Source organism: Dipodomys merriami, unplaced genomic scaffold, assembly GCF_024711535.1.
Source record: "Dipodomys merriami isolate MVZ:Mamm:240054 unplaced genomic scaffold, mDipMer1.0.p SCAF_4, whole genome shotgun sequence".
Classification (NCBI taxonomy): Eukaryota; Metazoa; Chordata; class Mammalia; order Rodentia; family Heteromyidae; genus Dipodomys; species Dipodomys merriami.
The window spans coordinates 82,131,853-82,145,107 of record NW_027205603.1 but is presented as its reverse complement, the minus strand read 5'-3'; the positions used below and the strand labels follow the sequence as shown (position 1 = coordinate 82,145,107).

Here is a 13,255-nt window from a genome sequence, read left to right as displayed (position 1 = left end):
GGAGGCGGAGGCCCCACCTCGGGGTCGGCTCTGAGGTGCAGCCGGCGCCCCACGCGCTTTCCTGGCGCGCGCTCGCGGCCCCGCCCGCAGGCAGCGGGAGGAGGGGGGGGGAGGCCGGCGCGCACACGGCCCGGGGCGCGCGCTCCCGTCCCCCGCGCCCCCGCGGCGGACGCACGGCCCCGCGTGCGCGCGCCGCCCCCCTCGGAACGTCTCCGGGAGCTTCTCCAGAGCGAGCGCGGGGCCGGGCGCGCCGGAGTGAAAAGGAGGCGGCGGCCGCGGGCTGCGAGCAACAGATTCGGGGCGCTGTGTGAGCAGACCTTTTCTGCTGCGGGGCGTTTCTTTCTTTCTTTCTTCCTCCTGCTTTTCTTTTTGAAGATAATTTCAGGGGGAGGAAAAACATTCGTTTCGGGAAACCAGATTCTTCTCTTGCAATGGCGCTGGCCCCGAGAGAGCGGGCGATTTTCTCTGCACCAAGATGGGCTTCGCCGCTCCCGTCGTGGGCGCTCGTGGTGGCCTGATTGTCAGTCTGGTCCGGGCCGCTCTGAGGCCGCGAGCCGAGCGCCGCACGTAGGCGACAGCACCCCCGCCCCCAGCCCACACCCCTCACGGAGCGCCGCGCTTCTTTCACAATTACTGTTGTTGTCATTTTGGGCAGAGAGCGGTCGAGCCGTGCACCCGCGCGCGTCCTCCCGGCCGAGTCGGCGGCGGGTCGCTCCGAGGGTGAGGCTCCTCCCGGGCTGAGCGAGCCCCGGCCCCGCGCGCGCAGCCCAGCGGCCCCGCGCGCAGCCCCGCGGCCCCGCCAGCCTGCCCTCTCCCTGCCGGCGCCGGGAAAATGGAGGCTGTGATTGAGAAGGAATGCAGCGCGCTCGGAGGCCTCTTCCAGACCATCATCAGCGACATGAAGGTGGGTGCTCCGGGGTGGGGGTGGGGGGCGCGCGGCCGCGGCGCCCATCCCGCGCGCTGACCGAGCCGCCGCCCGCCGGGCTTCGCCCGCGCTCCCTGCCAGTCATCCCGGCCCGGGCCTGCGGCGCGGCCGCCGGCCACCTGCGGGAGCTCCCGGCCCGGAGTCACCTGCTCACCCGCGGCGCTGCCCCAGGCTCTGCTGGGTCACCGGGCTGGCGACCTCCCCGTGTGTGTGTGTCTGTGTCTGTGTGTGTGTATGCGTGCACGTATGCGTGTGTATGTATGTGTGTATGTACGTGTGAGATGAGCCCTGCCATCTCCTCGTTCATTATCCCAGGGGGCGGCACCATCTTGTTCCTCTGGGGGACTCAGGGCCCCGGCTTCCAAGTTTTCTATTGTCTGTCCCTCGATCGAGCATCTGTGACCTCCTGGCAGACACCTGGTTCGGGGTGGGTGTCGGGGGGTTGGTGCCTGGCAGTGGTGCTGGGGAGGAAGTACAAGCCCTACCCTACCCGGGGTGGAGGATGGAATCCCTGGCCTGGGAGCCTGGGATTCCCTCCCAGGCTCTTTTCCTCCTTGGCTTTCAGGACTACCTGGAGTGAAGGGATGTGAACAATTTCAGTGAGAAATTAGACTGCTTCAGAGCGTGTTGAGGGTGTGTTAAGGGTTTCCTCAACCCTCCCGAGGGGGAAATGGGGGGGCAGAAGTTCCTGGAGCAGCCTACCCGGGAAGGGGGACTCAAAGCTGAGCTCCTAGCCTGGAGGCAAGATTAGGACCCTTAACAACTACACCCTGCCCCTTCTACACGCACACACCCCACTTACAGTTCTCTTGGCAGAATTGTAGGGATTGTGTGTATGTGTGCGCGCGCGTGCGCGCGCGTTGGGGGTGGGGAACAACACCCTGGCATTTTTTTCCCCCCTGCAAAGGGTGGGACTGGAGATAACCTGATCTTCGAATGTGGATTTTCTGGTGCTCAGAGATACACCGGGACCTTGTGTTACTCATCCAAAGGAAATATTACCAGCCCTACTAGCTAGCTGGAGGTGGAAATTGGGGGGCGGCTGGGGATTTTTTTTCTTCCAAGTGTATTTAGGGAGCTCTCTTTGGCTCGTACCCAGCCCCAGTTTGCCTCAACAGATCTGGGGAGGTGGTGTTTAATTAAAAGCTCGGCTTCCAAAAGAGTGGGCAGGTTTGCAAAGCTTGTGCTGGCGAGTGGGTGTGGACAGCCCCTCTTCAGCCTCTGCCTGGCGCTTGGAGAAGCTTTTGTCTGATGAAGTGTAAGGTTTGGAAAGGCTTCTGTGCCTCCGACATGGACTTTGGGAGGAATGCTCAGCTGTTACACCTCCCTCCCCTTTTTAGACCCAACTGCCACCTCACCCAGGGTGAACTTTGTCAAGGTGTCTCACGTTCTGGTCTTGTCCATTTTGAAATCCCACAGATCTTGTGCCTTTTGTCAGAAATTGACATTCGTGTAGCCTAATCTACAGCCAGATCCTGCTTGTCCAGGAATGCCTCTAATCCAGTCATTTGGAATTAGATGGATTAGTCCCTCCACAAAGACAGCCCCTTTCATTCCTTTGCCCCCAATCCACATTGAATTATTGAAGTGCTCTTTTGAACAAAGATCACTGCCTGTCTTTGGACTGAGGTATTTATTGTTCACTTAAATTCTACATGCCTGATAGTCAAACAAGATTTCGTTTGAGGTACACATGGTCTGTTCTGATCCCCAGAGGAGGAATTGGAGATAGGTGGGTAAAGCTGCTTGTGGTATTTAGAGGAGATAATGGCTGTTTCCAGTTCCCGAGCCGGAACAAGGAAACCTGGGATCTAAGGGAGTTGAGTGGCTCACAGCAGGCCTGTCCTAGGATGTGATCACACCTGGACTTTTCTTTTTCTTTGTTCTTTAATTCAGAGTCCAGGCTCAGTTCTTCTCGTTCAGTGGTTTGAACCCTAAGTCCTTCAGCAGGTAATTCCTTCCCCAGGAAGGGCTGTCCTGCCTTCTACCTACCTGCTGTCCTCTGGTGGCCTGGCACTGTGCTCTGCTCAGACATTCCAGGGTGCCAAGTTGACTTCCCCCTCTCCCCTTTTGTAAGATTCCAGTTAAAAATAAAGGCTTCTGATTTACTTCCCACTGCGACCATATATTTTCTTTCATTTTGAGTGTAGTAGGTTTGTTCAGCATTGTATTTATTTGAAAGGTTTGCTATTTGTTTTGCTTTGTTTTGGCAGCAAAAGATTTTAAAAGCAAAGTGGATAGAGTACAAGACTAAACCATGCTCTGGGGTCTGTAGAATTTTAGACTTTGGGGGAGTTAGGGAGAAGAATAATAAAGCTGTGGTGGCTGATTTCCATGATTGTTTATGTATAATACAATTGCTCACTATTCAGTTGGTGAATATTCTCATGGTATTCTTAAATTACTTTCGTAGATTAGATTCTAGTGATTCAGTGGTTGATGATTATGCCAGTAGAGGGTCTTGAATTCAGGGCCAATTGAGCCACAGCTCCCCTTCTGGCTTTTTGCGTTAACTGGAAAAAAAAAAAAAGAGGCTCAGATTTATCTGCCTGGGCTGGCTTTGAACTGCTACTCTCAGATCTCAGCTTCTTGAGTAGCTAGGATTTCAGGCATGAGACAGATACCAGTGGTGTTTTAAATGCTAGTAAACGTAGTTATGTAGGATAAGTTTATTTAATGGGTGGATGTATGAAGTTACCATTGTTAAAAGTTAGTTTTCAGTATCTGAAACCAGCTGGCTTTGTAATAGTATTTTCTTTTTCTTCCTTTAAACTCTCTTGGTGAATGTATCAAGTCTCTGTTCCCTTTTCTGTTTGTTGTGAGGAAGAAGCCATGTGGAATGCCATTTACAGGTTATTTTTGTAGAAATATATTTAAACTGAGACAAGGAAAGGATAAAGAAAATGGTTTTCTAAGTAGCATTTGGTTCTTCAAAATGTACACCAGTACAGGAAGGGAGTCAATTTCCTCTTCGAAGGAAAAAAAAAAAGGAGAAAACAGAAAATGAGTAATTTCCAGGCTTGGTATCATCCATCTTCTATAACCAAAGGCTTCCAAGACGTAAAACGCAAGAGAGATTTTTTTGTAATTTCCTCTAACGATTCTTCCCCTGACTCTGTCCTTGGCTGTTGGGGCATGTGTTTTACCCTTTTCAGGGGTAGCATGCAGAAGAAATTCTCACTTTGCTGCCACTTGGATTTCTAGCCATGAAACGTAAGCAGCAGCTGTTAAATAACTTATCAGTTCCTTGATGAGAGCAAACCTGGTGTTTTTTGTTTTTCCCCCTGCTCTTCCACTGTGCTGGGTGCTGGTCACTAATGATTAATGTGTGCAGAATCACTTAGTGGCTGCTTCCCTTCCCAGCCACGGAAATCACCCACCCATCAAGTTGTCTGGATTGAGTTGGTCCCAAGGGAAAGGTGAGACAACTATTCCAACAGAAGGGCCATGGTTGCTTGGTATGGAGATGATTATTGACAGTGTGAAAGAGGTCCTAGAATTTTGTTGTTGTTGTTGTTGTTGTTGTTGTTGTGTGTGTGTGGGGGGGATTTGTAGTCCAGTTCTGGGCTGAATGAGCTAAATATTGTAAACAGATGAGTGTTGTTGCTTTAAAGTAATTAAACCAGGATCTAATAAGGTTTAGGGAGCTTTTAAGGCTAGGAGACTTTGCTGGCCAAACTTGAGGACAGGACCACTCATCCTGGAGATGTCTGGCTGCTTTTAATAATTAAATTGGGTTTGCTTTTTTTTAAAGGAGGATGCTAAAAATCAAATATTTTCCTGCCCCCTATTGCTTAAGTGTCAGCATGTCAGCAGATGGCTAGACCTGCTACAGGGAGTACTTTGTCCTGGGTCAGGACAGTGTGTTTTGGACTTACATAATATGGCTGGGGTGAAAAACACCCAGCCACACCTGAGTGCACCACACCACATGCTGCCTTCCACAGGGTGTCCTCTTACCAGCACCTGTCTGTACGGAGCAGAATAGAAGCCTTGTGTAGTTCCTTCCCGCCACCCCCATGCCTGTTTGCCACCCATCCCCTGTCCTAAGTTCTGCCTGAAAATAGAACTGCTAAAAGGATTTCTTGAATTCCATGGAAATCTTTCGGTGGTTCCAAGCCAGGTCATGAGATTTTTTTCCCCTCACTTGTCATGAGATAGAGCATGTGGATATGAGTCCAGTGTGGGATTAATGATTTCAGGGTTGGGTTTTCTTTCTTCTTTTTTTCCCCTGGAGATAATTTAAGTTCTTGTCAGAAGAGAGGTTCCCGTCCTTGGTGTTTATTGAGGTTTGTTGAGGGCCTACTGTGTGGCAGACTTTTTTTTTTTTGGGTCCGGTCGTGGGGCCTGAACTCTGGGCCTGGGCGCTGTCCCTCAGCTCTTTTAGCTCAAGGCTAGCGCTCTACCACTTGAGCCACAGCGCCACTTCCGGCTTTTTTCTTTTTCTTATGTGGTGCTGGGGAATCGAACCCAGGGCCTCATGCGTGCAAAGCAAGCACTCTACCACTGAGCCACCTCCCCAGCCCCCAGACCTTTTTTTTTTTTAACGTTGATTCTGGGGTTCAAACTCAGGGCCTTAGGCTCTCCTTTGGCTTTCTTCCCTGAAGGCTGGCTCTCTAGTACTGAAGCCACACCTCCATTTCTGGTATTTTTGCTGGTTAATTGGAGATAAGACTCTCACAGACTTTTCCTGCCTACGATGGCTTTAAACCATGATCCTCCGATCTTAGCCGCCTGAGTAGCTAGGATTGCAAGAGTGAGCCCCAGCACCTAGCAGCAGACCTTTCACTTGTCCTGACTGAGAATATGAATAGGAATGGTGACCAGTGATAAGGAAGGTCTGTAGTCCTGGCTGGGCAAGGCTGCCTATCCCTGTTGGACCTGCCTTTGATGCTTCAGAAGAATGCCTTTTTGAGAACTAGGATGTAGCTTAGTGGTCGAGTACTTGTCTAGCGATGTGCAGGGTCTTGGTTTGATTCCCAGCAACATAAGAAAACAAAGAGCCCCAAATTTTCTCTAGGGAGATAATAAAAACCCTCACCAAATCCTTAGCCAAAGACTAGGTTCTGTAAGGGAGCTAGGCCACTCTGAATGATGACAGCCGCACAAAGGCAAGACAAGCAGAGCCCTGTAAAGGACAGACGGGCCTCTTTGTTGGCTTTTCTCTTAGCAAATGGTTGTGTTTGGTCAGGGTTTTATAGCTTCCTCATTTTGGGCCAGTGAAAGAAGAAGGCAAAGTAAAGGTGTCATAAAATGGGAAGCAGTGAACCATCTAGGGTGGTGCTTGTTCAGAGTGTTAAGGCCTGGTCTATGTACAGTAGTCTTTTTTTTCCCTTCGGTTTTTAGGAACAAATTTTGTCCTGATTTGGAAAGAAGTTGCTTTTGATCTTGAGTATTTTGGTAGGGAAATCCCATACACATCCTGTTTAATAGGTCATTCCGAACTTGTTGCTTGATGGCCTAAATCTTTCTCTGTCCTGTATTCCATAGTTCATAATGTTCCAAATGGAAGGAGGAGCTTGTTCGTACTTCACAGCTTGCATGAAAGGGAGGCTGAGTTTAGCATGGCCTCGTTTGTCACTCCCTTCTTTCTAGAGTAATGTGTACTCTAACGTCGGCAGTATTGATTATCAGCTGTATTGCAAACACTAAACTACTATGAATTCAGCAAGTAATGACAGCATTTCTAACAAGGTTTGCATTTCACATAAGCAGCAATTATTTTTAGTATAAATATATCCCACACAGGCTATTCCTTCTCAGCTTACCACTTACCCTTTGACTTGTTTCTTTTGCCTGTTGGTGATAGGGAAAAGGAGAAAGCAAAAATGATAGATGTCAAATTGGTTATCTCATTGAAGGTTGTTAAAATGCTCCGAGGGTAAAAGGGTTGAAACTATTGATCCTCTAGATGCTTCTGTCATTTGTTTGTTTGTTTGTTTGTTTGTTTTTGTTTTTTTTGGGTCCGGTCATGGGGCCTGAACTCTGGGCCTGGGCACTGTCCCTTAGCTCTTCTTCAGCTCAAGGCTAGCACTCTACCACTTGAGCCACAGCACCACTTCCAGCTTTTTTCTTTTTGCTTATGTGGTGCTGAGGAATCGAACCCAGGGCCTCATGCATGCAAGGCAAGTGCTCTACCACTGAGCCACCTTCCCAGCCCCTTCTGTCATTTGTGTCTAGAATTTTTCTCCCATCTTCTCAAAGACAAATGGGAGCTGGCAAGATTCCTGCTGTAGTGAGACCATTTAGATATTCAGATTGGGTATGGAAAAATGAGATCATGTGAGTTCCCCTTTACTTCACAGAATTGCCTTCAGGATCTTCCCCTCCTTACCCTAAACCGACAGCTCTGTAACTTGTTGATATTCAGACCTTGGCCTCTTTGGCCCTACAGCTGAAGCTCTGTAGCCTAAGATGTTCAAGGTGTGGATGTGCTTCTGGAACACAGCATGTCACCTGCCTAAGTTCCCAGGAAGAACATGAGAATCAGCACCTTCCTCTATGTTTCCTAGAGCTGGTGCAGGGGAATAGGCTTGATCTGACACATTGTAAGGACTCCTGTGGTGTGGCTGTTCTGATCAGCTGTCACCTGTATGGACAATTATTTGAAGGTCTGTCCACATGGGGTGGCTTCCTTCCATTTTCCACTTTCCAGTCTTCTCCAACAGGTTAGGCACATCCCTTTCTTCTTGTTACCCTGTTGTGCAGAGGACACATAAATCTTGGGATCAGGCACCAGCCTGCCACCGTCATTCTTGTCTTCCCATGAAGTCTTTAGGTCTTGTCAGTGACTGACCAGGAGCCTGGTGTCCATGATCTCAGAGGCTGAGCTACTATGCCATCTTAGTACCCTCTTATACCAGCTCCCAGAGGTGTGAAGTAAGTTCACTCAGAGTTCACAGGACTCCTCCAGCAGCCCCTTACCTTGAACTCAATGTATGTCTAGCTCTGGGGCCCCCCTGACAGAGCTTTCTGTGTTTCATCATATTTCTGTAGCTCTCCAGTTGGAGCTGAGTCTGCAGAGCCCTTGAAAATCCAGATCTGTGTTTGGAAAAGTTGACCAGCTTGCTGAAAAAACCATAGATGGCCTTGCTCCTGGTTTCTAAGTGGTTTTTCTTTTTTCCTGTCTAGTTTAAGTGGGTAAAAAAAAAAGAAAAAGAAAAAAACCAACCCTATTGAGTGCCTTTTGAGCTTTGTGTCTTTTTATTTGCTTTCATTGCCTCAAAGAATTGGGCAGCTGTGAAAGACCTGGTTTTCTCAGTGCTGACAGCTCCTGCGTGCTGGAGATGGGTGGCAGGTATAGTCTGGGGACTCTTGTGCCATTTGTCGCTCAACAGTATTCTCCAGGGGCTGGAGAAGTGGGGAAGAGGAGGAGATTGAGTGTACCCTTTGGGGTGGATGCTTTGGTTACAGGGAAGGCCTCAATAAGTTCCTAAAAACACTGAGAAACCTGCTCCCCTGGGGGTACTGTTTGAATTAGCATAGTGCAGAGCATTTGGACATTAGGGTTTTAGAAGTGTACTAGCTAAGTCTAGTGTGTCTTGTTTCAGCCTTCAGTGTGTTCTTCGTCTCTTCCAAGTCTGAATTAAAGCACTTTTGAAAGCCAGGCATTCTGGAGTTACACTTGACCTTGAGTCAAAGGGAACTGATGTGAATCAGTGGCTAAGTTATTCAGTCTCTCAGAGCCTCAGGTGTTTTTCTGTAAAATGGGTCTGATGAATATAATGTATGGGTCCTTGTGAGGATGCTGAAAGGAGAGATGACTTGTGAACGGATCTAAGGTGCCCAGTACACATGGGCCGCAATCTTAGCTGCTGTGACCACTCTGTCCTGTCAATTTGGTAATTGAATATTGTACACTCTATGATCTTTTCCACTTAGGGCTAATGCCATCCTGCCCTTTTGCAGAGCTGTATTTACAGTGTGCAGTGAAGCCTGTAGAAATGTAGAAGCTCTTCTTGTGTAGTCACTCACCCTTGAGTTCATTCTAATGCTCATCTAGCCCAGGGGGCTAGTTTGCTTTGTCTAGAGTAGCCTTGGAACCAAGCTCCTCCTGATGTTTGCTTCCCAAGTAACTAGGATTCTAGGATTATAGGCGGTAGCAACAATGCCTGGCTCATTTTTGTATACTTTGTTGAGTTACCTTGTATTTATCACATTTTACCTTAAAAAGTGGTTGCCCCTAGGCTTTGAAGCCTGGCTCTGCCACCTTCTCTCTCTATCTGGGCAGGTTACTCCTTTTTCTGAACCTTGATTTTTCTTTCCATGCAAAATGGGGCAAGAAGATAATACTTTTAAAGACAATACTTCAGTGTCAGTAAGGTCAGGAAAGTTCTGTGATTATAGGGAAAGCAAAGAGTTTCTGAACCACAAGGCTAAAGGCTCTCTCTTCCTCTGCCACCCTTTTCTTGCCCATAATCAGATGAAAAGATATCCTGCCATTAAAAACAAAAGATTGAATGGGGAGGTATATGCAAGGGGCTCCGTGTGGAGTAAGAATCAAAAAGATGCTCTCGTATCTGTCCAGGCTACCCCAGTGTGAGTTGATGATCCCTAATCTGAAAAGCTAAAATCCCCCAAATCACCACTGACGCAACAATCAAACAAGCTGCAGATTTTGAGGTATTTTGGATTTTTCTATTAGGCATGATCAGCTAGTAAGGTTGACGTAAATATTTACAAAGTCCAAAATTCTCTGAAATCAGCCTTACTTCTGGTTCTGAGCATTTTGGACAAAGACTAGGCAACCTGTAATTCCTAGCTATGAGCCCTGCCCAGTGCATCACTCAGGTGTTTCAAAAAGAGCATCATCTTCATTTGGATGATAACCATAGAGACGAGCATGCAGTGTCGTTCGGCTCTCAACATATAGATAATTTGAGAAAACAGAGTATGCGTAAGTATGCCTGCTGGGCTCTGCTGGGTGGTGGAAATGCACTTGTGTGGGGCAGGTGGTTCAGCGTGCCTGTACCATGCCCAGGACTTTGTAGGGATCCTGGGAACACCTCTGGTTCTAGTGTGAGGTAGGAGGGTAGAGTGAAAGGTTTTTGTTCTAGGTGACACCCACTTGAAAACCAAATTTTAGTTGAGTTATTAGGTAAGCATTTACACTCCTGATACCACCAGACACCACTCTTATGTGCTTTACAGTCTCCATTGTACACTAATAGTTCTAGCACCCGTTTCACAGATGGGAAAAGCAAGGTGGAGGTAGGAGTTGAGCCTGGGCAGTGTGACAGGGATCCTGTTCTTGTCTGCCCCCCTCCTCCCAGCTGGCTTTCTCTTTGGGGTTCTCTTTTCTCCATCTCTCTGATGATGATTGTTCTAGCTACACTTTCACGAGTCAGGATAAGCCAGGTCCAGTCTGAGAAAATCTGTGCTCATCTGAGCTTCTTCAAGAAGTTTTACTGGGTCTTGTCCCAGTTTAGAGGGAGATGACCCAGAAGCTGACCTGGAATTGTTGGCAGTTGACCCACGGAGTCAGTGCCCCTAACTTATTTCCAAAAGGAAGTATGTGGGGGAACCAAGGAGTGTTGTGTGTCCCCTTCTTTTCCCTCCCCCCCCCAGCCACAGGACACAAATTAGTTTTGCTGGAGGAGTCCCCTCTGTCAAGAGTTACCCCAGTGAGGGCTCTGCACCCCTTGTGACTGAGTGCAAAACAAGAAAGAGGGGCCAGAGGCTAGAAGGCTGGGATTAGTTCCCAAGGCGACCTTGCTTTCAGTTCTGAGCCAGGCTCTGCTCCTAGCAGCTGGGCAGTGGTTAAGGAAGTCTTTGAGTTGGGTTTAATGGGCCCTCTTTGTTTTGAAGTGACTGTTTACTGAACCTTCAAAGCCAGAGCCACAGCAGGATGTGATCTTGGGATTGAATAATTACCTCAGACACCCCAATAGGAAGCTGGTAGTGGGGAGCAGAGCCAGGAGGAGCTGGTGGCCAAGCCCTGAGCAGCCTTTGGAAAGACTGTGTCCTTTTGCAATCACAAGGAGACGTGGAGTCCCCTGGAACCTGTGGCTCTGGGAACCTGGCCTCTTTGATGTTAGGCTGGCCTTAATTAGAGGTACTCTAATTAAGTCACTGAGGAGGCAGTTTTTTTTTTTTTCTGAAAGAAAAAAAATTAGCAAATGTTTTGAGAACATTTCATGAGGGATTACTTCTCAGAGATTATGCAAGTTATATAAAGTTAATGGAAGAAAAACTAGAACCTTCAATTAAGTAAAAACTAAGTCACCCATCAGCACTGATTACAAAATGGGTTATGGTACTTGCTCACAAGAGGTCGTACCTTTGAAACCAAGGTTTGCGTGGCCTGGGCTGGGTGAGCTGGGTGAGATTTCTTTTTACCGGAGGGCCTCCTGTCCTTGACAGTCCCCAAGTGGAGTAACAAGCCACGCAGGGCCCAGTGGTAGTGCAGTGCAGCATTGGCTTGGATGTGCACAGCTCATTCATTTGGAGTGCTGTGTTTTAGCACTGAACAGAGTGGTCACATTTCCTGGTCTAAGGCTCTGGTGGAATAGGGGTGACAGGTGAGAGATAGACAGATGGGATGAGCTGACTTTTGTACACTGAGAGGCTTCCGTGCAATGGGGAAACAGCAGGGCAGTGAGGCTGTTTTTCAGTAGATCAGTTAGCGAGTTTATGATAGACCATCGGGAGGAAATTCCAGGCATGGAAGGAATATGTGCAAAGGCCCTACGGCGGAGAATCTGGTTCCTGACTCATCTGTGTTTAGGCTGGGTCCAGTGTTGCATAGTAATTATCAGCAACACCGCAGTGAGTATATCCTCACAGCTAGACATTCATTTACAATGATGGATTAACCAGAAGGATTTGCCCTGGGTCCAAAGGAATGCACCTTTCAGAGCTTTTGAAACCTATAGCCAAATGCCTTAGGAAGAATGTGTCTCAGCTGACATTCCTATGAGTGAGCGGTCATCCTGGGATTACTGTGGAAAGAGCTAGATGTGGACATTAGCATTGAGAAATTGCTGAGACCCCAGCTTCCAAGGGTTCAGGGGACACACGCTCTCCTCTCGTGGTGATTCTCAACTCTTACTGTATGGGGAGGTTTTTTATTTTATTTTATTTTTCCCTTGAAAGTCGAGTGGCCTTAGAGAGTGTGCCAAAGCACAGGTTTAGAGACTTTGTGTAGCTCCAAGGTGGGGCTCAGTTTTTGTAAACACCTAGGTCTTGCTGGGATTGCCAGAGGGAGAAATGGGGGTACTGAGGGTGCCTGGGACCAGCCTGAGCCACTGGTCATAGAGGAAGAACGGTCTCTCCTCTCCCATCCCAGCCCACGATGCATGTACCTAGAATATTCTTGGTGGATGAGATGAGTCCTGTGCTCCTGCAGTGTGTGGCCAGTTTGCTTCTCTTTTCTCACTAATTCTCTTTTGGAAAGACTGTTTCCTCCCTCCTTTCTTTGCTAGAAAATGTCCTTTTTATCCATCATCAGCCAGGAGAAGCATTGCCATACCTGGGAAGTTAGTTGGTACCAACTCCATGCCAATACTTTATACTTGGGAGTCTGTTGCAGCCATCCAGGGCTAAGGGAATTGGTATTTCTATTTCAGCTTTCCTACTAGACTTAGAATGTCGGCCTCTTACTCTTTGCTGCCTTTTGGCCAGCGCATAGTAGACACTCATTGAATGTCCTGATCAGGGAGCCTGGCTTTTGTGCAGTGACTCATGGAAGCAGAGTTGAGGTGTAAGCACTGGTCACTATTCTGAGCACTGGTTATTGTTTCATAGAGTCTTGTAACCATCCTTTGAGATAGGAACTAACCATTAGCATCATTTACAGAGTGAGACAGGGTGGCACCAGGTGGTTAAGTAATTCATTCAAGGTCACCTGATGAGCAGATTTGAAGTTGTGCAGACTGACTCCAGAGTCATTTTTTTGGGGGGGGGGGCAATCCTGGGACTTGAACTCAAGGGCCTGAGTGTTGTCCCTCAGCTTTTGTCTCCTAGGCTAGTGCTCTACCACTTGAGCCCCAACTCCACTTCTAGCTTTTTTTGGTAGGTAATTGAAAATAAGACTCTCATGGACTTTCCTGCCTGCCTGAGCTGACTTTGAACTGTGATCTTCAGATCTCAGACTCCTGTTTGTTAGAATTATAGGCATGAGCCACCAGCACCCACCTAGAGTCATGTTTTTAACCACCAGTTCACAGTGGTCCTTCCAGACTCTTGAACATGGTTATCCATCAGGGCTCTCTGTCCAGGCTCCATGACAGTCAGTGGAATTACATGGATGTATGCACGTTGCTTGCACATGCACACACATGTACACACATGCGTGCACACATGTATACAAAGGCAATGGCTATAGAAATG

General features: G+C 48.2%; 1 protein-coding gene across 6 annotated transcripts in view; it reads left to right on the top strand.

Moving 5' to 3' along the window:
- The first annotated feature begins 243 nt into the window (after positions 1 to 243).
- Positions 244 to 13,255, top strand: part of Mtss1 (MTSS I-BAR domain containing 1) — a 146,689-nt gene continuing 133,677 nt past the window's right edge. For 5 of the 6 annotated variants that reach the window (XM_069991382.1, XM_069991380.1, XM_069991381.1 and 2 more), the window contains exon 1: positions 244 to 904. In XM_069991382.1, the coding sequence (XP_069847483.1) occupies positions 833 to 904 (72 nt within the window). In that variant the 5' untranslated portion in view covers positions 244 to 832. The remainder of the gene's footprint in view (positions 905 to 13,255) is intronic. The other variant, XM_069991378.1, reaches the window with a different exon arrangement.